The sequence below is a fragment of the Carassius auratus genome, unplaced genomic scaffold (genome assembly GCF_003368295.1).
Source record: "Carassius auratus strain Wakin unplaced genomic scaffold, ASM336829v1 scaf_tig00215410, whole genome shotgun sequence".
NCBI lineage: Eukaryota > Metazoa > Chordata > Actinopteri > Cypriniformes > Cyprinidae > Carassius > Carassius auratus.
Window position 1 is genome coordinate 1,179,380 of NW_020528076.1, and position 25,890 is coordinate 1,205,269.

The 25,890-nt window shown below is 35.7% G+C and overlaps 1 protein-coding gene across 1 annotated transcript; it reads right to left on the reverse strand.

The window, feature by feature from the left end:
* Nucleotides 1-925: 925 nt before the first annotated feature.
* LOC113094590 (V-type proton ATPase subunit B, brain isoform) lies at nucleotides 926-25,665 on the reverse strand. Its single transcript, XM_026260183.1, has 14 exons — nucleotides 25,428-25,665; nucleotides 14,431-14,486; nucleotides 13,836-13,934; nucleotides 13,590-13,683; nucleotides 13,414-13,491; nucleotides 12,552-12,691; nucleotides 9,255-9,356; nucleotides 8,371-8,468; nucleotides 8,157-8,280; nucleotides 4,996-5,146; nucleotides 3,473-3,555; nucleotides 3,121-3,225; nucleotides 2,898-3,027; nucleotides 926-1,988 (listed from the first exon to the last, which is right to left on the reverse strand). The coding sequence occupies exons 1-14, from the start codon at nucleotides 25,534-25,536 to the stop codon at nucleotides 1,846-1,848; spliced, it is 1,512 nt and encodes a 503-aa protein (XP_026115968.1). The 5' UTR covers nucleotides 25,537-25,665; the 3' UTR covers nucleotides 926-1,845.
* Nucleotides 25,666-25,890: the final 225 nt, after the last annotated feature.

Sequence of the window (25,890 nt, forward strand, 5' to 3'; positions counted from 1 at the left end):
TATCAAAAATGGCTAAAAAAATAAAAGAGTACAAATTACACGATTTTTTTTTTTTTGTAGTTTTTCAACTATAGACAGTTCTAGAACTAGTATGGACTTTGAGAAAATAAATAAATATATAGTTTTACACACTTTCGTTTAAAAAACTTTTTTTTTTTTCTTGGTAATCATGGATATTTCTATGAGTTTAATTTTCACATCTTAAATGTTATGTTTTACAGCATTATGTGGCGGAAATTTTGGTGGTGTAAATGACTTGTAAATATTTTTAGAATAAAATAGCATTTTATAAGTAATACACACAATAACTATAATTTTCATTTTTTGCTCAGTTCCTTGAAATTATTAGATTACGCATTACACAAACAATAATAAGAATACATTTTAAAATAGATATTTACATTAATTTTTCCAGTCTTCTTTACCCATCAGATTTTAGATTTCCTCTCCTCCCTAAACAAATTCACTGAGTTAAAAAAAAAAAAAAAAAAAGGGGCAAGATTTTTGGACCTTTATAAAATGAGGCCACACTAATAAGAGACAGTAAAAAAAAATAAAAATAATATATATATATATATATATATATATATATATATATATACATATACATATATTTATATTAACAGTATAAATCTGAGACACAAGTAAAACAATGAAATCGAACATAAAAGCATTTAAATAATAGCACAAATAATATAACAAAATGAAATCTGTTACTTTTAGTAAAATCAACCCACTGGGGCATAAAAGTGCCAGAAGTTGAAGTAAAACCAACTATAAGGAGCTATAATATTGTTAAAACTATCTATCTTGGTAGATTTTTGCAAGAACAGTCCCTAAGCACAGAAAACAATCAACTGGCATTTTCATTCTCTTCAACTGATATTGCTATTTATTATGTCAAATAACTGAAGTAGTCAGCCAATCAGGATATAACAATATAATTTAATTAATCTGAGAGGTTTGACAGGTTTAACAGCAATCAACACAGGTAAAACGCATTTACACATACAGAGTAAGAGGGGAATATTTAATCAGTCTCATATTTCAGCACATAATTCAAAGCACAGATGTTGTAAACATCCTCCATCCTCCTCTAACAGGGAAATAACAGCTGTCACTGACAAGCATACACACTATATGATCATTCAACACCTATCATTTACCTGTCCGTCAGCATAACACAAACTAAGTTTGGTACGCAAACATTCATTTGGATTTGTTTTTTGGATATTAAAATAAATAAAAGTGTTTATTTTCAAGGGAAGGGGCCTAAATTCATTTGTAAATCAAATATTCTCATGAACTGCAAGGGAATGTTTCGAAATATGATTTTGTTTGGGCACTCGTTTCAAAATATGACTTTGTTTGTGCACTTGTTGCAGTGATGAATTGAGGATGTGAATTTTTCCCTTTGAGCTCAAATGTTTTTAATATTCTCTTTAGGCTGTGGTTAGTGAAATAACTCTCCAAAAAACAAATTCTTAAAGAAAAAAAAAGAAATGAACGACAGGAAATTGTATGCATTTTCAAAACGAAACAGTGAAACAAAAGCAAATCACGATTACATATTCTATCCACAGTAAAGCACACACAAACATGTATAACACAACAATGGGGGACAATGGAATAATCTCTGGTGGTAATAACACATGGGATAATGTCACACATGTTTCTGAAACCTTTTAACGCATATTAAATGTGTATTATCCCAGAGTTATGCCCTGTAATTCTAAACACCACTTGTCAGAGTATAGGTGGACACAAGGGATGAGGTTTTCTGAGGGAGAAAGGTCATGTGACCTTTAGCCCGGTCCTCCAGAAGCTGTAGTGGTCTTAGGAGTCTCAGTGACGGGCAGCGGACTCCCTCGGGTAGAATTCGGCCAGTGTGCTCTGAGGAATTCTCTTCAGCATTTCTTTGGGGAAGATTCGGAGCAACTGCCAACCGATGTCCAGCGTCTCGAACACGGTTCTGTTGTCATAGGGACCTAGAGAAATAGACACATACCTCATAAACTCAAAGCCACATGACATAGCACTCAAGCTTTTATTATGCATTATAGCTTTTGAATCATTTGTCACATACTCAAAGACTTATATCAGCTTTGAGCCATGGCCAACAAAACATAGATCTATTATTTCATTCAGTTACAAAATGTATGCGCCAGACTGTTCTGATTGCGTATGCTATACATAAAGGTTTAGTCTTACGGTTTTCTTAAAAAGCATTAACAAAAGGGGGCTTTCAAAAACCTTAAAACTCCCATAGACTTATATTGGCATAAATTAATAAATTAATTGTGCGCTCATATGTCAGAGGCTGTACCGCACTCATGGGAAGTTTTGTTCTCTGTAAATAGAAGCAATAAATGAGATTGTTGGAGTCCAACATGTGTCAGTGGAACTCATGTCCTTTTCTAACATTGACAGTAATGAGACAGAAATGTCAGAGATTTCATCCCAAAAATAGGGCTGTGATCAATATAAAAGATGCACATACATATATATATATATATACATTTTTTTTTTTTTTAAGTGAAGTGGAGGGTTTGATGGGGACGGAGGGCTTTGCACCTCGTGCCACACTGAAGAGCGACAGCATTGAGAAGAATATTCACTGAGGTGAAAGAGCTTTATGACAGAGCAAGAGCAGGTGCTGATAGAAATAGATGCTGTATAGTGGTTTCCAGTATACAACATAATAGTGTTGGCATACACACACAGTTGAGAGATCCTCTAGTGTGGCAATCTCTGCTTAAAACAAAACAACACCTCCAAAGACTGGTCCCTTAAAGACTGGTTAAAATGGCAAATTTGGCACATTTCTGCCAAATTTAGACCTATATAAGGTAAATGAGCATATGCAGTATAGAAAATCGCATGCTAGGGGTTTGTACCTTGAGCAATGAAATTCTTTTCGAACTTCTGCAGGAACTCCAGGTACAACAGGTCGTCCGAGGTCAAAGCTTCCTCACCCACAACAGCCTTCATAGCCTGAACATCTTTACCAATAGCATAACACGCATACTATGGGATTAAGAGAAAAACAGAAGGAGAATTAACCTGAAAAATCACAATTCAATGGCCAACTTTGGTATGAACATTGCACAACTTATCTACCAGCTGGTTAGAGACATCAGCATGATCTTTGCGGGTCATGCCCTCTCCGATGGCAGATTTCATCAAACGAGAGAGAGATGGCAGTACGTTGATGGGAGGATAGATCTTGAAGTAGAAAAAAATTAGAACAATGAAGAGTCTGGTTATGAAAAGAAAATAAAAACTGTATTTTAACTTTGAAAAGGTTCACCTTAAAGATGAATGATTAAATATTGATAATGATTTCATGTGTATGAAGCACATTAATGAGTCCTACTGTACTTTTGCAGATTTTGAAGTGGATTATGTACATCTAACCAATTTTCTAATCACACAAAGCTTTTCAGCTGTTGTGACCGGTCAAACTTCTCACCTGTCTGTTGTGCAGTTGTCGGTCAACATACACCTGTCCCTCTGTGATGTATCCCGTCAGATCAGGGATTGGATGGGTGATATCTGTAAATGGGGGCAAAAATGTAATTGTGAATTGATGTATGCCAAAGTATGGTGATCCATTACTCAGAATGCATGATCTGCATTTAACCCATCCAAGTGTGTAACACGCACAGTAGTGAACAACACACACCCAATCTTCGGGTTACAAGTTTGATTCTCTAACCATTTTTATGCAGTCAAAACTTGTTATTCTAGTCATGAATTTAAAATTTTATTATGCGTTATTAATAGCATTTTTAGACCATTTAGTTTGCAGACTTGATCTAAAGATACTAAAAGGTATAGTCATTTTGTGGTGTTCTGGACAGCACAGAGATATAGCGAGTTATCAAGATAAGAGGGCAAAGAAAGAAGAAAGATGGAGGTTTCCTGGTGCTGCTATTATAGGGAGCACCCATTCAGAAACACACACAGGTCCTTCACAGGGACGTTTCTATAGTAACCAAAGCCATCAAGAGTGCTAGTTACTGAGCGCAGATGCGGTCTCTGGCCTGAACACAAAATAAAAGTAGTGCACATTTTATATCATTGACCATCCACAATCATTCTAGCAAGGTTTTAACGGCAGAAGGACACTTTCATCACTGAAGAAAACTAATGAAACTTCATTCAAATCATATATATTTTATCCAGCAATCAAGTGTGCAAGAATGTGTGAATGTACTTGGCTGTAGCTTAGAGACAAAACTGAGAAGTGACCTAAAACTTGCGAAACCTTTGTTAGGGCAGATTACAGGATGTCCTCATTTGAAAAATAAAAATAAACGTACTTACAAAAATAAATAAGTAAATTAATAAATTAACTAACACAAGAACTGTAACAAACTAAGTAACTAGAATAAAGCTAAATAATTAAATACATATCCAAATAAATTACTTAAACTAACAAATGAAATAAATAAAAAATACAAAAATTAATAAATAACTGAATAAATAATAAAAACATTATATATCTTAATAAATGACAAATTAAAAATTAAATAAATGAATAAATAATAAAACCATTATATCTTAATAAATTACTAAACTTTACCAAATAACTGAATAAATAACAAAAAAAAATCATAATTAAATATAAAAAAAACACAAATAACTAAACTGAAATAACTAAATACACCTAACTAAAATAAATAATAAACTAAATTAAATAACTAAAAATACATTTAATTAAAAAAATAATTAATAAAAATAACTAAACTGGAGAAAAAAAACTATAGTAACCAACTAAATGTTAAATGATTTAATATTTGTTAACATTTTCTTTACATTTATTTTTACCAGGCTGTTTCATAGAAGTTTCATAGAAAAGTAATAGCACACTTCTCAACAAACTGCTTAAAAGAACAGGATGAGATACATGCTGAAGTTGAATATTTGATCAAATGTCTTTACGGTACATTATCAAAAATCAGTGTTCTATGAAAATGTGTGTTCATGTACCATCATTAGGCATGGTTAGAATGGGGATCTGAGTGATTGATCCATTCCTGCCCTCCACTCTTCCAGCTCGCTCGTAGATCGTAGCAAGATCAGTGTACATGTAACCTGGGAAACCACGACGACCCGGCACCTCTTCACGGGCAGCAGACACCTACAACCAGACAAATAAGACAAACAAAACATATCATATTAATTAAAATTCTGTGTATGAAGTTACACAGGAGCATCTCATAACCCTCGAGTGTTTTCAGCTTTTTATTTTCTTATAATTACATGGAACATGGAATTCAGTTGCTTCAAACAATAGCATAAACATCATTCAACGTAAATTTTGATAATCGTAATTATAACCGCATTTACAATTTCAAGGGAATAATCGACAATTACGATTGTTGTCAGCCCTACTAAACGGTTACATCTGCTCCACACCAACCGATCAATGACTGTCATTTCAAGCCGGTCACATGATGTTAATCTGTTTTCTACTTCTGCATCTGCAGAGCGAGGCGCTTTTATAAGCAGAAAATACGCTCAGATCTTCTCCCAAGGTTAAAACAAGTGTAGACGCTGTTCTGAGCCTCACCTTTACCAGGCTGAATGGGAGAGGGAGTTAAATGTTAATGCTCCCGCCGCTCTTTGGAAGCGGCTGCCTATTGCAGGAGCCAAAGCAGGCAGCTTCGACAGGGCTGAATGTATCCCAAGGTTACAGCGGCACAAAGACAGGAAGGAATGAATGGTCCTTTCACATGCACGCTAACTATTTCAAATTGTGCGTTTGACACATTTAGACATCAAAACATGTTTGTGGAACAAAAATGATCATCACTGGCATTAGGGTTGAAGAAAGGAGATGCTGCTAGAAATAAAACATCTTCGGAAGGCTGAGGAACATATGTAGTATGGAATGAAGTATATGTGAATCTGTTTGTCTGTCTAAACATCCCACTGTTAGGTTTAGAATGGCACACTACCATACAACTCATACTATTTTGCCGTTATGTGGACGGTTACTTAATAAATTTACTCAAATGTGCAGAATACCTCACTTTATGGTATCAAGTGTCTCTAATGCAACACACTCCATTTTCCTCACTCATTCAGTGCGACGAATCATTAGCAACATCCACCTTGATTTTTTTTTTTAAACATATTCACTCATGATTTAATTCCAAAACTACATTTTGCAACATTTAGTTTTTCATCATTTTTTGTGCAAGAGCATTTTTTTTTGTAATGTTTTATTAGAATGGTGCAATTTTTTTTATTTGTAATTTTTCATATAAAGCAATTCACTGCATGTTGTTCTACTGTATATGGTTGTGTGCGTGACCAATAACATTTTACACTGGGTTTTGTTTAAAACACGATTTTTAAACTTGCTGAAATCCATTCATTAAGATTGGACACAGTGGCTCTTCTTCATATGCCACGCAGAAAACACGATACTAACCGTAACACTGGCCATTGCTCCAGCCTCAAACATTGTTTCAAATGTCAAGAGAGGTTTACGGTGCTTTTGTTACACGAGATTGTGCTTTTCATAGCCGTCATATCGGTTTGTTGACTCCCAAACAGCTGGAATATGATATAAAAGAAAATGGCCCTGTACATGCAGTCAACTACTCATTTTGCTAAGCAGAGTCGAGAGATGCTAAGTAAAGTTATTTATATGGTACATGATGACGCAATATAAATGTGTTTGCTGTGCATGTAGCCTAAAAAGTGCACAGTAGTACGATGGCTAGGTAAATATAAAATGATATAGAGACTAGATAAGGAGATTTAGGATTATTTACTTGACAAGGTCAATTATGTTTAAGCAGGTATGAAATTCAAACGGAGAACAACACTATATGCGATGAAACAGGGCACTGGAAATATCACCAAAAAGCAGAGAAAATGTTTGCAGATTTGCTTGCCCTTGCATCTAATAGAAAAACCTACTTTTCCCTTGAGTGTCAACATGAACAATTTATATGAGATACAAGTGCATTATGTCTCTGTAAAGGAGACCTTCAAATATTTTTGTTGAAATGGCTGAATTTATCATAAGATTTAGTAAATAAATTAATAAATAAATAAAAGACAAAAAAAATGCATTGAGTGAGTTCCTGTAGCTTGTCCATTTACCAATATAGCCTAATCCCTTTATTTGATCCGATAGTGCAGTGAAAAGAGTAATATTATGATATACTGTTACAGTTTAAAATCACTGTATCTATTTGAATACGTTTTAAAATATAACTTATTCCTGTGATGTCAAAGCCGAATTTTCAGCAGACTTAACTCTAGTCTTCAGTGTCTAAAGTAAAATTCTTAAAAAAAATGAAATAAAAAAACAAAAAAAAAGTGATCACCATGCATTTTTGTAATGTGGAAAAAGTAGGTGTATTATTTTATTCTTCTCGGATTACATTTTAATTTTTTTCATATACACATATATATATTAAACCCCTTTCACACAGGGGTAAAGTGTTCCTGTAATTGTTCCCTGGTCGCTAGATTTGGCACTTTCACACTGCCAGTGATGACCCGGTATATGTGCGTGCTTTCACACACAACCCTTGAAGATCCCGTAACGACACGTGACATCAGCGCGTGACGTGTAATGTACGAGTCGACAACGCTAGGCACGTTATACTTTCACTGAAGCAAGCAAACGATCTTGGCGTCAGCGCGGAAAGTGAGGAACTAACTGATATCTGCTTCATTTCAGTTTGCACATATGTTTTCGTCGCGAATGTTGATCTTCCTTCAAAAAAGCCGGTAAAAGAGTCGCGCGATAACGCGCGTCATCACTTCGATATGGAATTAGATCTGGCTTTTGTTCACACAGCGCTCGTACCGGGTCGAACCCCGCAATGTTACTAGGTCCCCGATCCGGGTTCAATTCGGTAATCAATTCCAGGACGTGGTTGCTTTCACACAGAAGGCTACCCGGCAATGTTCCGGAAATATTGCGGGTCCGACGTGCAGTGTGAAAGGGGTTTAATTAAAATATATTTTAGTACTTTTTTAGCAACAATCTTTTTTTATTATTTTGTATGGAAGCTAATTAAAATACTTCTCTCAAAAATCTGAGGCTTTTGTACTTTAATGGACCTTGCTTCTGATATCAATTATGAGGAAAATTTATTTTACGGATATGATATCATCCTCACCTCTCTCAGAGCCTCTGCATAGGAACTCATGTCCGTAAGGATGACCAACACGTGCTTCTCACACTGATAAGCTAGATACTCCGCAGTGGTCAAAGCCAGACGTGGGGTGATGATGCGTTCAATGCTGTGCAGAACAATTCAAAAGAATAAAATAGTCAATGTTATACACAATATACAAATTGCATTACATAAGAAGTCATTAATAAATTCTCACGTAGGATCATTGGCCAGGTTCAAGAACAAGCACACGTTGTCCATAGAACCGTTCTCCTCAAAGTCGGACTTGAAGAAACGTGCAGTCTCCATGTTGACCTGGGATTCAAACAATCAAACAAACAAACAAACAAACATGTAAAAAGCCAAACAAATCCAGAGTAAGACCTTCACTTCCAGTTCCACCAGACTCTAAAGAACCAACAATGTCAGGTACTTTCTTGTTCATTATTCAACCAAAATCTCCACAATTCAGTTCAAAATGACCTCTTGAAGTACATTTCTTGCTTAAGGAAAATCCTTTGGCTTAGTATTTTGACCACCCGGCACATGAAATCAAGATCTAGAGTTACAGGGCGTCAAAAGCGAATGCATTAGTCTGCACCAGGAGCCCGTTGGCCACAGGACACAAGGCTGGGTCAGTGACATTTCAAGCACAGGTTAATGGAAGCCATTCACACATGAATACACAGGCGAACCTGAAACCGGACACAGGTAACACCCGTCTGAGAGGACAGACCGCAGCCACTCAGGTGACAATAACAAAGGTTTGGAGAGGAAGCTGACAGGTGAGGGCAGAAGGTTAAGGTGGTGTTGAAGAGCAGGATTAAGCCACCTATAAGGACCAACATTCACCCACTCACACAAAAGAGACACAATTTTACATTCTGTCCGCTAAGAGGATCATTTTACACATGCATCCTGAAAGTCATGAAAACAGTTGACCAATGCATAGACACCTAGATGTAAAACAGGATTTACTGTTGTAAAGAAAATGAACACGCAAGAAACCTCAAGTAAAACAAGCTTTGACCATGGTATAAAAATAAAATAAAAACATATACTTGGAAACTGGCACAGATTAAGAGACAGAAAACCACTTACCCCCATAGCAGCAAAGACAATAGCGAAGTTGTCTGCACTGTAGTCCATCACATCTTTCTGTTTCTGCACCAAACCAGCCTGACGACAGATCTGAGCAGCAATCTACCAGTCAAAAAGCACAGAACCAAAAAAAAAGTTAGAGTAGTACAATTTGATTAAAAAAAGTAAGGGGTCGGGTAAGTTTAAATGTTTTTGTAAAACGTTCCTTGCACTAATCATGGCTGCATTTATTTGATCAAGGACATAGTAAAAACAGCATGTTTGTAAAATGTATTTTACAATTAGTAAAATGTATAAAAAGTCATTTATTTCTGTGATGGCATTAGCCTTTACTCCAGTCTTCACTCTTCAGTGTCACATAATCTTTCAGAAATCATTCTAATAGGCTTATTTAGTGCTCCAGAAACATTTCTTATTTTTATCATGTTGAGTTCTTTGTGGAGTTCTCTGATCAGTTCTCAGATGAGTCCTTTGATGAATAGAAAATAGAAATGGTAAAGCAGCATTATTTGAAATGGAAATGTTTTCTAACATTATAAAATGTATTTACTGTCACCTATGATTTATTTAATTCATTCTTGTGACACAAAAGTATGAACTTATTTAAAAAATAATAATAATTCTGATGCCAAACTTGCGAACGGTGGTGTATAATACATTATTTGAATCTCAAATATTATTTTACTTGATAAGAAAAAAAAAAAAATCTGTTTAGCATATTGAACATAACACACTATAGGGGTAAAATGCCCATTTCTATTATGTACAATATGTGTGTGTGTGCGTGTGTTTGCAACAAAGAGATTAAGACCACAAGCATCAGGAATTTCACGCTTATCACTTAATATAATGGTCCTGGACGTCTAATCCAGCCTGACCCATGACTGAACTCTGACCCAGAACACCTGTTTCTCTGAGGGGATAAAGCCGGCTGTGACCCATGACTCCGGTTTAATGAAACGAGAAACTTTTATATCACAGTACAGCAGCTTCATTAGTGAGACACTGAAACCCACTTTACACTTGGGCTGTTGGAAGTTCACACCATTCAATCTTGGCCTTTGATCGTATATTTTCAGAACTGACAACCACTAGAGCTTTATGCTCTTTTCAAAGTCTATATACTGAAAACGGTAATTTTTTCCCTCAATTTAATCCAATTCATTAACTACTGTCCTGTTCTTCTTATTGCAATGACAGAATTCAGTACTCTCTCTTCCTTGATGATTCACTCCTTAAGACCTGGAACAGGTTTCTTCAGACATGGAAGAGATCTGAATGTACTGTACTTTTCACACTCGTAATTGTGTTAACTGTAACTCTTGAAGCGATTGTAATTCTGTTCCTTAACTCCAACATTCTAGCAGAACATTTTAACACTGTATTCTTCTCAATTAGCAGCGCAAAAGCAGAATTACTCTTGGTATTATGCATTATATATATATATAAATTTGTTTAGCAAAAAATTATTACTTTAAATGAAGATATGCTTTTTAGATGTAATGTATAATGCATGTACAATGTTTTTCTAAATATTTGGAAATGATTATGGATCATCTGTTCATAACTGAAATGTACATGTCTTTGAATGTTGGAGGCACTTGACTGAAGGTGGAAACTGTTTGCAAAGACTGCGCCAAAACTGAGGCTGAAACAATGGCAGTGAGGTTTAAAAATGATTTAACCTTGAATCACTAAGAACAACTTCACAAAACCTATTTAACACAAAATTAATTATAGTTATGAGAGTCAACCAGACTAGTAAACTAGCGACAAAAATGGTAGACATAATTGACCTTCCTACACTTCCTACAATTCAAGACAGCCTACTTATATCCTTAACAGCTCATGTCGTGGGCTATTACATTCATTTTCCAGCCTGAAGGCGGATAAGTTTGCAGCTGAGTCACTTACAGTCATAGCTGGAGGGAATAACCGACTATAATAGCCTATTTATGATCTCTGGGACAGAAATGACAAACGCAAACATCTTTATAATAATGAACAGAGTGGTGTTGTATACAACGAAAGTCCTTGTAATTTGACTTGAACATTATGTACCTACTTACGTGTGTATTCCTCTCCATAACTCATGCGATACAGAGTTGGTAGCAAAGAAATCATTTATGACCCCTGCTCTGTCCTTTTAAAGTTTGAGGAACCAATTTAGATTTCAAGAATCATTAATGGCTCTTAATATTATTAAGTTCAGCAAGGACAGCAAACTCATGTTGGAATGAAACAATCCAGCTGACCTAAAGCATGTACTGGATGTATTGATCAGTACTAAGTGGTTGGTTTTGTTTGCTTACTCTAGAGCTCTCGAAATCATAGCGTTTCCTCCCGCATTCACATGAGAGGAGAATGTGATGAAATGAACTCTGACCCACCTCACTGTTTCCACAGAAACACCACAGGGTGAAATCAATCACAGATCCCTCTCAAATTAACGTTAATCACACAGCCTTGTCTCACTTGCAAGCGTAATACAGAAAAAGGCACTGTGGCTGCCTCACTGCTGCACAATAAAGCACTACGTTTGATCAAAACACCTCAAATGAGGGAATTTAAATAAATCCCTCTAGGTTTTATTCAAATTATTTAAACACACTGGCAAGCAGCAGGGCCTGCATTGTATCATCTGTTCGTGAATTGGGTATAAAGACACATTTCTGCAGTGCACGTCAAAGACCGTTAAAATCGGACTAGTTGAATGCAAAAACAAGATGAATCGATTAACGTGACGTGACCATGCACTGAAACAAAAGTACAGGTAATGTGTGCTAGTGATGAAGTATAATAATTATCCAATACCATTCATCTCAAAATCAAGGCCAGATTTAATACCATGTAGTGTTCTTTTAATTTCTCTATAGATTATACTATAATATGAATTATTTACTGTGTGACGCTTCAGAAATCTTTCTAATATGCTGATTAGCGTTTAAGAATTTATTATTATTAGTAGTAGTAGTATCAATTTTAAAAACAGTTTTTGCTGCTTCCTATTTTTGTGGAATTTGTGATGCACTACCTTTCAAAAGTTTGAGGGTAAGCTTTAAAAATATACATTAATTAATTTATTAAATGTAAAAAGATTTCTATTTAAAATGAACACTGTTTATTTTATTAATCAAAGCATTTAAAAAAAAAAAAAAAAAAAAAAAAAAAAAAATCAAAACAGGAATTACCTGCCACTTTTTTTATATCAGCCAAACAAAATTTCATATTGGATGCCAACCTGCAGAGCAAAAATTAATGCTGTATAATGCACTGGCTGTGCTGTTACAAACACACCTCATTATGTGGTAGCCCCGCAGCGCTAAAGATGGGGATCTTCTGTCCACGGGCGATGCTGTTCATGGCATCAATAGCGGAGATGCCAGTCTGGATCATTTCCTCGGGGTAGATACGACACTGAGGGTTGATGGGCTGACCTAAGAAGAGTCAAAAAGAGTACAGTGATCTCACCTGAGCGGGAAAAAAATCCGGTACAAAGTACAACTTCTATTTCTAAAGAAGGAAAAGAGGGCTGCTGAAAAAAAAAAAAGAATTCTTTAGGCTAAACTATCCACAATGGCCATGACAAATGAAAAATGTTTTCTCGTTAAAGCATTTCAAAGTGCTACACACCATTTGGAGTGGTGTGACCTTGAGGCCTGATCAACCTTTTATTACACCCCCTCTCATCCATTCAGCTCATTCAGACGTTGCCCTGAATCGCCATTGTATACCTTTGATAGCTGAAAAGGTCACCTTTGCCATTTCAGTTTAGCAGAGATCAGGGTCATGAGGTCAGTAAATGGCTTAAAAAGCACAGAAAAATCTCAAAACATTCAAATATCAACAAGGAGGAATTTGAAGCATTTATGAACATATTCTGGCACGCTGGCCTCTCAGTAAGCTGCAGACTAACTGAGTGCACATCGCACAAACAAAGACAAAGAACATTTAACATGGCTGGTGGCAGCCTAAACTTTAAAAATCTAAAATCAGCTAAAAAATGTTAGCATTTTTATTTAAAACAGACCAAGAGTAAAAAATAAAAAATAAAAAGAAATCACAGAATTGTTCAATCATTTATGTCCCTCTCAAGAAGACACGTGTTCCTGCAAAAGTTACATAAAGTAAAAAATAAATAAATAAATAAATCTCTTACCCATGATGTCCAAATAGTCCTCAGCCAGAACAGTAGGACCCCGGTCAATGGGTTTACCTGACCCGTTGAAAACTCGTCCTGAAATAAAATGACACGTTTTTCATGACATCCATATTGGTTATGTAGAAAACACTTTGAGACTATCAATACATGAATAGCATTAGTTAAATGCTTACCAAGCATGTCCTCAGACACAGGTGTGCGCAGGATGTCACCAGTGAATTCACATGCGGTCTTCTTAGCATCGATACCTGAGGTGCCTTCAAACACCTGATGGGCACAAAATAAAAATAAAAAAAATATTTTTCAGTTATGACCTGATCTTGGCCTTAGAAACAGCAGATATTCATATCTAACAAATCTTTACAGAGAACAGTTATATTTGGCCAAACATCTGAAAATGCTTCTGAATGAAAACGTGCCTGAACGACAGCCTTGGTGCCAATGACCTCCAGAACCTGCCCACTCCTCTTGGTCCCATCGGGTAGGGTAAGGTGCACGATCTCTGCATAACGTGGAAACTAGAGGAATGGGATAAAATCAGAAATTAGGATGAGGATCAATATACAACACCATTCTAAAGTCGATTCATTATGCCGGGTAATTTTGTCAATTTAACTTAACAGTTTAAAGTTAATTCAGCTGTACCGTAACAAAGAAGTGACATAAAAAAAAAACATATATTTTTACATTTTAATAAAATTTCACAACATAAGCAGTTCTGATCAAATAAAAGCATCTTTCACATTTTGTTTTTAAATACAACATTTTTAACTGTATGTTATTGCTTAAACATAAAAGACCCTTAAAAAAAAAAAAAAAAAAAAATGATATATATATATATATATATATATATATATATATATATATATATATATATAATAGAAAATCTAATGTTCAGAAGTTTAACTATAAAATGATTTAAATTTCATATGTTAAAAAAAAAAAAAAAAATCAAGTTTACAACTCGCATATTTTGAAATGCTTTAGTTTTTGTAAACACTGAAAAGTACTCACTTTGACATTGTCCAAAATAACCAGTGGCCCATTTACACCAGAAACAGTAGAGTAGGCTGAAGATGACAAAAACAACACAATATGTAAAAAACTTATACAACAAACATTTATTTTTCTGACTTTTTACTGTCTGCAAAAGGAAGCCATATAATATCTGAAAATTAATATTCACATTTACACCTTCAGTTTGCATTTTTATTTGACCATTTGAAACACCCCTGAATAGCAAACATGCAATTACTAAACAGACATATGGGGAACTTTTATTGATTCTACGTTGCTGCATGTCTTTTTGACAGGCGTGAGTCCAGGCACGCGCACACACACGCACATAGACACACAAATGCATATACCAACTGTAAGCAATAGCTATTACCAAAAAAAGTGCATGAAATTTGCTACAAAAGCCCACAATCACATGGAAATGAGGACTCTTTCTCTTGACACCTGTGCATCTAATTGTACACAGTGACCTTTACTGGAGCATTCTAAATGGCTTTCATAAATTTCCATGTCCAAATGTCAGGACTAGAAGAATACTGTTAGCACATTCAAGGTGGCTTTTTCAGCAGATGTCAAGATGGGGGACGACATCTTACACCCTTCCATGAGGGACAATTACGTGGCTCAGACTATGGTAATTTATGATGGTTCCAGCTGCCCAAAAAGTCTCATATAGTCTATATAAACTATTACATTCATTTAACAGGCCAGGGAGAGTGGGGCACAGATGTCACTTTGAAAGGACAGTCCATCCAGAAGTCATCATTCATTTATTCACCTTCATGTCGTTTCAAACCTGCATGACTTTCTTTCTTCTGTTGAACATTAAAGAAGATATTCTGAAGAGTGATGGCAACTAAACAGTTTTGGTTCACATTGACCTACACTGAATGGACAGTGGGAACTGAAACTGTTTGATTACAAGACATTCTTCAAAATATCTTCTTTTGTATTCAGCAGAAGAAAGGAATACATATACATTTGGAATAACATGAGGCTGAGTAAATGATGAGAAGTTTCATTTTGGAGTGGACTATCTCTTTAAGATGACACTTTTTTCCCCACATCATAACTGAGGCTCATGTGATTCCTGAATCACTCCTTAAACAATGACTCAGAAAGCCAGCATAGTATGCCCAAAATATAACAGAAATATTAGACTTGAGAGAGAGAAATTGCTAATCGTCATAGCTGTGGTGTTCATCTGAGTGAGGAAGGTTCAAGTCTTACCTGCAACCTGTCACATTACCTTAATTTCTGTCCAATCTTTCAATTAATTAACTAATTACGCAGGAGCAAGAAAAAAAAATAAAAATAAAAAATAAATAAATAAATATATATATATATATATTTTTTTTTAATTTCCTTAATATAATAAGTGCTTTTTAAAGGAACACGCATTTTTATAAAAAGAAACCAAGTGTTTTTGGTAATTTGGTCTTTATTTCCAGTCTTCAGTGTGACATGATCCTTCAGAAACCTTCCTAAAAACCAGAGCTTTGGTGCTCATAGATGACAAAGGTTCGAATCTGACCTGCAACATGTCACAATGCCTTCTTTTCCATCCAATCTAATCATGCAGAAGCAAAAATAAAACTAGATTTTCTCATTTCCTCAATTTAATAAGTGCTATTTAAATGAACTCTTAAGTTTATTTATGGAAAGCCAGACAGTGTTTGTGGTCCAGGCTGCAGGTGCATGCTCAGGGTGGGCTCTCATTAGCAGCAGAGGGTGTGATCTAGTTTTGGCCTTTTACTTTGCATGGGAAAACATTAGCCGTCCTGTCACAGGAGCCAATTTGGTGTATGTCCTTTCACTTTGTTTCAGCGTGTGTGTATACGTGTGTGAAAGAGAGAGATTGTGCACGCTAGATGGAGAAGAGTCCGCTTTGTCTGCTCTGGGTCGTCCATCTCGCCTCAGTGTGTCGGTTTTGTGTGCACCGCAAGACTGCAGTCTAATATCAAAGGCAGTAGGAAATGAGAATGGACTGTCTCTAACGCCCAACACAGCAGCCCCACAGGGAGCAGACACTATGCCACTAATTAGGCTTCAGACAGCACAATCATTTGTCAGTGCACTATTGCCGTTTCCCACACACACACCTGCACATCATGACTTTCCTTACTGGCTGAGGAGAAAAGGAAGGGTGAAAAAGAGAAACATGGTTCTATCCTTAAGTTTTTTCCCCCTTGCAATTAGTATAAAATATAAAAAATATATGTAAAAAATATATAAAATTTTACCATTTTAGATACATTTTACCATGTAAAAAATATATGGCTTTATGTTTTTGTTGTGATACATGCAAGAGTTAAATATACACACGCACTATGATCAGACATTTGTTTGTTTTTAATACTTTTGAAAGAAGTCTCTTATGATAACCCATGTAGCATTGTTTTGACCTCAAATACAATTAAAACTTTGGTCCCACGTTATACTACTACGTACGTACATTAAAAATAAGTACAATGTACGTATTGTGTTCATATTGTATTGAAAACACTTTTACTGCTATTGGAGACAAATTTGGTGGTATGAGTTAAGGTGTTACGGGTGGGTCAGTGTAATTATAAATGTAATTACAGAAATTAATTACATGCAGGTAACATGCAATTACATGCATTTTTAAAATATAAGTACAATGTAAAAACATATGTACACAATAAGTGCATCGTACCAAATGATTAATTTAAATGCAAGTACACAGTAGTTAAGGCCACTTAATATTCAGTGTCACATGATCCTTCCAAAATCATTCTAAAATGCTGATTTGCTGTTCAAGTAACATTTCAATTTCAATTACTTGATATTTTTATGAAAAGCGTGATACTTTGTTTTAGGATTTTTCGATAAACAGAAGGACTTTATTAAAAATATATATATTTTGTAACAAATGTCTTTACTGCAACCTTTAATTAATTTAATTCTCTGTTCCTGAATAAATAATAAAAAAAAAAAAAACTTTTAAAATGTAGTTTATGCATTGAAAAAATATGGAAATACATAATAAAACTTGTGGAAACATTATTTTTTGTACATATTTTATTTTGGTCAGATGATTATCAATAGAATTTAAATAAAATTGTTATCATATTGAAATTCAACTATTTTCATTTAAGTATTGTCACAAAATTCCATTTTACCATGAATACTATAGACTGCTGATATTACAGCAAAATTATATGCTGTCTTCCAATATGTCTAATACAATAAGAAATCCCACAAAAAAGATGAGCAGGTGAAAGACTTCAGCTCCCATTATGATGATTCCCTGAGCAACACGTCATCCCTATATAAATGAGTCTCATAATTGTCGTTATTACAGTGAAAAAAAACCAGTAGTCAAATCACCCCAACACTGAATATTCGCTCTCTCAAAACACACAAAAACAAATGCGTTCCACAAATTCGCAAAACTCCCTAAAATGCATGCTTCCTGCAAATTCCATCATTTTTCAAGACATTATGGCTTTTCCTTCCCTCCGTCCTTTTTTGCCCAGACAAATTGCAGTATGTGCTTCACCGGGAGGTGCTTATAAAATGGATTTAATAGCTACACTTACCCTACAAATTGCCCATATGTTTCAAAGGAGATACATATGTCTATTTACTGAGAGGTGATCATAATTATGAGGCTGGAAAATTGCAGCTATATAATTGTACATCAACCCCTTAAAAGTCTCTCGAACACAACACAAACTGCTAATGGAAACAGTGAGAAGCTGAAATCTTTACTCAAACAGCTTCTGACATGCTCCGATATTGTGCACAACATTAGACGAACGCTAAATGAAGGCACGCAGGTGCTAATTTGCTCTGCCAAAACAGGACGCAGCTTGTTTTTTGGTCAAATAATGGAAGCAAAAATAAACATGCACCTAAATATGCTGGAATAAATGAACAAAACTGTGTACAGTGTACGAAAAATCTGATCATAAGCAAAACAAAAACAATAAAAAAAAAAAATGGGAATGACAAAACGACCCTGGCGAACCATGAGCCAATCGCCTTCCAGCTCTGTGGTGAAGATGGCGGCCCACTTCAACTCCACACACAGAGGACTCAGTGCCTCATAAGAGGCCTTGTAAAATAAAGATTAAAAATGGCTATACATTCACATGGTGTGAAGTAGCAACATTTCCCATTAGGCTTGAAAAACTTTCCCCACCCCTCCCAGGACACTTGAGTTTGAGTGTGTCGGTCCGAGGGCTAGGCATGCAACACCAGAGCGGGTCAACATGAGGCCTATGGAGCTGCCTGGCCCTTTTGTGTGCCGAGATGTTAATTGGTTCTAATCCGACAGTAGAAGCTGTTTTGGTAGCCTGACCCCGCGCCCTGAAGGACACCTTGGTGTGAAATACTAAAGGGCCCATTCAAGTGGTGCTGAAAGGAGGCATGGAGCATTCCAACACATTTCCATCTCTGCTGTGAAAGAGAAGCACTGACGGCGAGGGGTAGGGGGTACGGTGGTACAGGCGTTTTTTGGGGGCTGGTAGCATTGCACTGAAACTGAATTAACGATACAAAAGCACAGGCAAAGGTGGCAGGCTTGTCTCATTCATGCACATCCTCCTGTGCTTCTTTTTCTTTTTTTTGCTGAGCATTCCCCACAGTGGTTTCCCATAAGACGTAATAAAAGAGAGCGCTAATTGCCCCATGTTTGGGATCAGATAGACACAAATGCAACCGTCATTAAACAGACAAACAAGGCTCACACAATTCCGCCATGAAGACACCCGCTAAACTTAACCAATAAGAGAAACATATCACTTGATAATGAATTCTGAGGCATTGTGTGTTATAGCTGCACAAGTGTTAGAGGGGACAAATGTCCGTATCCTTCCATGGACAATCTATGAAAGCATAAGGAACAGTCAGGGTTTAAATTGAAGACTGGGATTTAAATGTACAACTATTTTTCCCCTAAGAAATTCTAAGGAAAAATTTGTTCTGAAGACACCAAAGTGGATTTTGCATCAAAATCGAATTATCGAACCTGTTGGCAATGGCTTCATAACTCAGATTCATAATTTGGAGACTTGATAGGACATCTACATTCTGACTGAGAGAATAATGAACAGACTATTTAAGCTGTATAGATGAAAAAATGTTCAATGACAAACTTAACTGAACCACCTGCTAAAACACTACAAAACTATGCAGTTATTCTGCAAGTATGGACAATGTTCAACTGACCGGTCGTCGCAAACATAAATGTCACAAAACGTATAACTGTGCTTTTGATTAAATGCACGTTAGCGCATTTCTGTGAAAAATAAATAAATAAATAAATCTATATTTTTGTGACAATAATTGGGGCCGCAGCCCTATAAATACCTATAATAGCTGCCGGATTCTGAACTCAGTGTTACATCTATTCAGAAATACGATGAACACTGAACAAATGTTAAAATTGGGGGGACACAATAAAATCCTTTTAGGAAAAAAGTGAGAAACGCTGGATGACCGATAGATAGATGTATGAAAGAATCAGCGCTCACAGGGGACCTTGATGGTATTCTCTTGGACTTCAATGCTAACAGAGGGAATCCAATTACGGCACTGACAGCACAATGTGCTTCACACTCAGAAGGGCAGGTTTTGAATTTAGTGCACTACGTATCAAAATAAACGGAGCAAAATTTGTATTGAAAGATGATCATTTTGCATGCATAAAATATGGATGACAAACTGGAGATGGCCTTCATGATTTCACACACTAACATATTAATATAGCCTCCTTGAATAACTAAAAAGTGCTAGCTAATTAAATTTGAACAATTCCCCAGCAAAGAGTTTTACTGTATGATTATGAACTGAAAAGTCACTGGCCAGAAAATAGTCAACGTGATAATTAATTACACATTTTGAATAAAAAAAGTATCAAATAAATGTTAAATTATAAAATAAACAAGTTTTCTGTTATTGAAAATAATGTAATGCCCTTTTCAAGAGACATTTCAGAGATACATTGAGTCTGAAGCTACGTTTGGAATAACGCAACATTAGGATTAAATGAGAAAATAAATTAACTTGACATATCAAAACTACTAAAGCTACCACCCGCTAAAAGTCCTCTAAAAAATAAACAAAAGCAAGACCTGCATGCAACACACAGATAGTCTGATAAAGACGGACACGTACATACACGCACAATTATGGCTGTTCATCTGTCCTAACAAAGACCTCCACAGTGATGACACCCCATCAAACAGGAATGCTTTTAACCCCACAGGTAGAGGCAGAGGCTGTAACGGAGGACTCCCCACTTGCATGCACTGATTGGGTCGTGTGTAATCAGACGACTGTATGTGTGTGTGCCTGTATGAGGGGGGAACGGTGGGAAGAGCTGTAATCTGTGTGTGTGTCCTGGCGGGATGCAGACTGAAGGGGTGCAGCTAAACTGAGACAGCTGGTTAACCCTGCTGCCTCTCGAGGAGAGGTGGCAAAGTGGTGCAGTTACAATAGATCGAAACAGCCGTAATGTCACTGCAACAGTTTGAGAGTGATTTGCAGGGATAGGCGGGTTTTCACCCATACGCTGCCTAGCAACAGACCTATAACAAAAGTCCAAAGCGGGCCCCCTATGACAAGGGAAGTTTAGGATGTTTGTCATATTTCATATTCAACTCCACGGGAATGGAGTACTCTTTGATGACTGAATTAACCAAGTATTTCAAATCTAACTTTCTTGTCTCAAAATCTTGATTTCTGAAAAAATAGTTAAAGACATGAGTTAATTGCATATTTAACACCTTTAATTCTTCCATTATTTCTGTACATGTAAACTGTAAAAAAAAAAAAAAAAAAAAAACTGATTTTTTTTTTTTAAATACATAAGACAATGAAGGGCAATTCATAGACAATCATCAGGCGTTTTAAGATGGACAGACTAAAGACTATAAATTATTATCCTCTATACAGACTTAATCTTATATTTTAAACCACAAACTAAAATATAAATATCATATAAAACATAATTATGAATGAATAAATAATATATAAATTATTAGAATTAAAAATATAATGTAACGTGTTATGTAATTAGGTTAGATTTAGATCATATTTATAAATAAATAAATGAAACATTTTATTATAAAATATAAATTAATTGTATAACACACATACTATGTAACTATGTAACATTTTGCATGTTCTGTAATGTGCTTGTCAGGTTTTTTCCTGCATCATCCTCCATCAATCTGTTTTTGTTTTTTTTGCATGATTTCTGTAAATTGTGCTGAAATCGTATGTAAATCTTATGTAAAAAAAGAATTAAAACTTTTAATCAAAATTGCATCCATTTATTCAAAGCTTACTAAAAACACACAATTTTTTTTTTACTTTAAACATACAATATGCTTTTTAAACATAACCATAGATCAAAAAGGACGAAAAGCAGTGCGTCTTATGTGATGCGCATAATGGGATAAAAAGGCTTTTTTCCCCTTTTAAATCTAAGTAGTCTATAATTGTATATACTTGGATACTATTTTTGAAAGTCGACTATTCTATACTCATCTTTCATTTACTTTTCTTTGATGACAATATGAAGTCGAACGCCCACCGGGGGCTTTCTTTTTCACTGTCACGACAATTGATTAATTACAGGACGACAAAAGGTTTAGCAACAGGAAACAGTGGATACAATAAAGGAGGGCTGAGACATCTGAAAGATTTGTTTATAACCATGTCATTACGGGTAATTGTTTCTTCACAGAAATACCATTACCATGCTGAATGTCTTTTCAGCACATTTAAACGTCTATTCAGCATTAAAACAAAGCGAACAGACAGTCTGGGTTAATTGCTTTTGTTGCAAATGACGTGATTAAGACAAAAAAGGCCTCTGCTTCCACAAAAAAGATGAACGCACTGTACGTTTACTTTGTTTGTTTGTTTCAACAGGCATCTTTGAAATTTGACCGGGCACAAGCATGCTAACAAATTACTTAAACACACCAGCCGATGAAAAAAAGTTATGTGGGGGGAAAAAAATGTGATTAAATTGCAAATATTTGTATAAATATACTCTAAACCTGCATTCTCTACATACCAAACATTTCGTAACAAAATGCAAAAATACCTTCCTGCTGCTGCGTCCTTTCAATGGCCTCAATATTATTGTCTTGTTTTTACATTTTGAAAAAAAAAAAAAAAGTTTTAAACTTGAAGGTCCGTTCAGGGTTTTTCAGCCTTTTTTTAAAGGACAAAGCAGGACCAATCAGACCTGCACTCACGGACACGGCCTCTCGACTGTGATGGCATATCAGGCACTGCAGGGACTCATGGGTACAGATCTGTGTGTTTGCCTTCCCATCAGTCTTCATTGCCTTCAATCACAGCCCACTATCAGCATGCACTCTGCAACTGATGAGGCACAAAATGGTGCTGCTATCTGGCATGCCTACATTAGAGAGGCTTTTTTTACAGTATCCTGAGAGGCGTTTCAGATCGGGGGTCTTTACGCATGCAGCTTCTTTGGCTTTCAGAAGGGAAGGCTTCAATTCTTCCATTAAGTAATTTATTTTCTTCCTGGTTTGCTAAGAGGCTTTTAGCCTGAGCTTTCCTTTGACACTCTTTAAAATAAAAATAGAGAGAGAAACATGCTATCTGTGCTCCGCAGTATGTTTTGAGGTCTAAATTAATGAGATTTACAGTGAATGACATCAATAATACACATTAAAGGGGAAAAATGAGAGAAAGATGCCAGACGAGTTGTAATTTTAGCAAGGTTCTCCATTAAAGGGGTAAACAAAATTAACTACTCAAGTGCTGAAACATCGTACACAAGAGTCAAATTCTGTTATCGAAGAGAGATGCCAGTGACTATGTGGCATCATCTGATGTTTCAGCAGGCTGAATGCAGGATATTGAGAGGTTTCAAGAAAAATGGAGAGAATAAAATATAGGTTATTAGGAAAAAAAACTACAGCTAGACCTACAATAAAAGATAAAATGGAAAAAAGCAATCATTGATCATACCGGTACATCTCCTATGAGTGTTTGTCTCATAGGATCCTACGTCCCCCATAAATAAAATATACACTTCCTTTAACCTCAACGCAGAAAAATCTCAATCTCTACCTCCAAACTCAAAACCAGCATACTAACATTTATTAGTTTTTTTTTTCTTCTGAAAGAAATTAATGTTAATTCAGCAAGGATGTATTAAATTATTAGAATGATCAGTTATATAACTTGTTGTAAATGTTACTTGAGCACCAAATCAGCATAGAATAATGTCTGAAGGGTCATGGGTCACAAAGAATGGATATATGGCTGTTGAAAATATATTACATACATTAAATATATTGAAATAGAAAACCGTTTAAATTGTACACTTCCAGTATTACTTTTTTTTTTTAACCTTGTTTTGATCAAATAGTTGCAACCTTAGTGAGCATAAGAGACTTCTTTAAAAGAAAACTTTACTAACACAAAACCTTTGAACAGCGGTGTAAAACAACTAAAAAGAATTAAGAAAAATACACAATTTTGCAAAAATTGAGTCATACGCACTAAACAGTGTACTTAAGGTCTACTTCCTCCATTTCGGTAACCATTGCATCAATCAGTTTTTTCCCTTGTTATAGCTAGTGCCAGGTTCAAATCTGACCATATATTGCACTGCATTACAGACCTCAAAAATAATATTAGATTTCAGATTAGCAACCTATATGACACGCAACTCCTAAACATTGACAAAGTACACTTTAAGCATACACACACTTACAATATACAGCACAGGGGCCCCTACAGAAAAACTGATGACTCGTCCTGTACACCACTTTGTCCAATCAAATGCTCCAGAATGACCCCCCCAAATAAGACATGATGGACAAGGATGAAAAGCACTCTTCAGTAGCCCATATTTCTGATAAGACTAAAACAGCACGAGCAGATTAAAAGATGGAGCAGAACCAGTGATCACACAGTAAAATTAGAGCCTGGCAAACCAATACTCTCATGTATATTTGTTAATTAACTTCCTGACAGAATCATTATGATAAACACTATTTTGCAACCTGGTAGTTAAAATATTCTAACATTATTCCAGAGGAAAATATGCAGAACAGTAAACTCCTTTGCGGCATTTGAAAGATTATGAATAAACATTAAAAATGACTACACCTCTGCAACAAGGGCTTTCAATCAGCCTTATTAAAAGAAACAGATGTAACTTTTTCTGTTACAAAAAAGTCACATGATTTGAGGGGAGCTGAAGGTTCCTCATTGCACATTATTCAGCAGCGCGGATGGGTGTCACGTGATAATGTCACATGAGAGGGATCATCACTCCATCTCTCTGTGTGCATTAGCTATTGCGTGAGAATCGAAAACAAAATCATAAAAACATCCATTACGATTACCAAATACACACCTTAACTGCATATACAAAATACATAGACCACATTATCAGTATTTAACTTATGAAGCTAAATAAACCATTCACAGATGGAGCCTTCAAAAACTCATGTACCACAGTCAAATACCAACCTATATAAATATATACCAACAACAAATATAGGATGTATTGTAGTTTTTCGATTTCAGGTCTCAGATTAAGCGATCTGCCTATAAATAATGAGATTTAATCCTGCTTGGCTAGCTAGCATGTTTACACTTGCTTAGACCTTCAAAGACACCAAAGGTTATTCCATTTTTTTAATTAAAATTAGCTTAAATACAACAATAATTTTGTTTATTTACACAATTACCGGTCAAGAAATATATATATATCTTTTTAGGCAAAGGTGCTGATCGATTAACGTTACTATAAACAGCTCAAGCTAGTGTTAGCATGACAGCTGTGCTACTTTGACTCCGATATGACACAACACTAGCAATAGATAAGCTCTATCCTGCTGGTGGTTAACCCCGATCAAATGCAAAATGCATATTAAAGAGCAATAAAGAGAATAAAACTAGAGAAACGCCAGATGTGTTGTTGCTATTAGCTGTATGAATGAAAAGTGAACGCCACTCACTCAGTCTGGGCTGGGAGATGTAGTTCCTGACCACGGCTTGAGCGTGCTGCCGCGCCGCTGCTTCAGGGCCGTTCAGATCCACGGGACGATTCGCTACTAATGTAGACATTGTTATTATTTTGCTTAATTAAATCAAACAGTCTAAGTGTAAACTGATCTGCGCTGAGTGCGTATGAACAGGCCAAGTCATATGACAACCGTGGTCAGGAAGTAGAACTCGTGCACGCTCACGTAAATACCGTGCGCGTCTCGCCCCTGACCCTCTTGTACAAGCGCGTTCGTGAGTAACTGTGTATTGTGTTATTGTATTAAAAGGAAAAAATCACAGTTTCCAATAATTTACACTTTGGGGCCCCATTTTATTATTGTTGTTTTTATTATTTCTTAAACATAAATTCTACGTTGTAACATGAAAGTAGCCAGTTATTAGATTTTGAGATGTTTAAGTTGTAAGAATTTAATA

Bases quoted from the DNA above. Each gene is read 5' to 3' on its own strand.
- LOC113094590 (XM_026260183.1), bottom strand. From the start codon at position 25,536: ATGTCTACATTAGTAGCGAATCGTCCCGTGGATCTGAACGGCCCTGAA. The intron at 8,469-9,254 runs GTAAGTGGTTTT...TTTGAATCCCAG, and splicing joins TTGTCTTTGCTGCTATGGGG to GTCAACATGGAGACTGCACG. The intron at 8,281-8,370 runs GTGAGAATTTAT...TGTTCTGCACAG, and splicing joins AACCTGGCCAATGATCCTAC to CATTGAACGCATCATCACCC.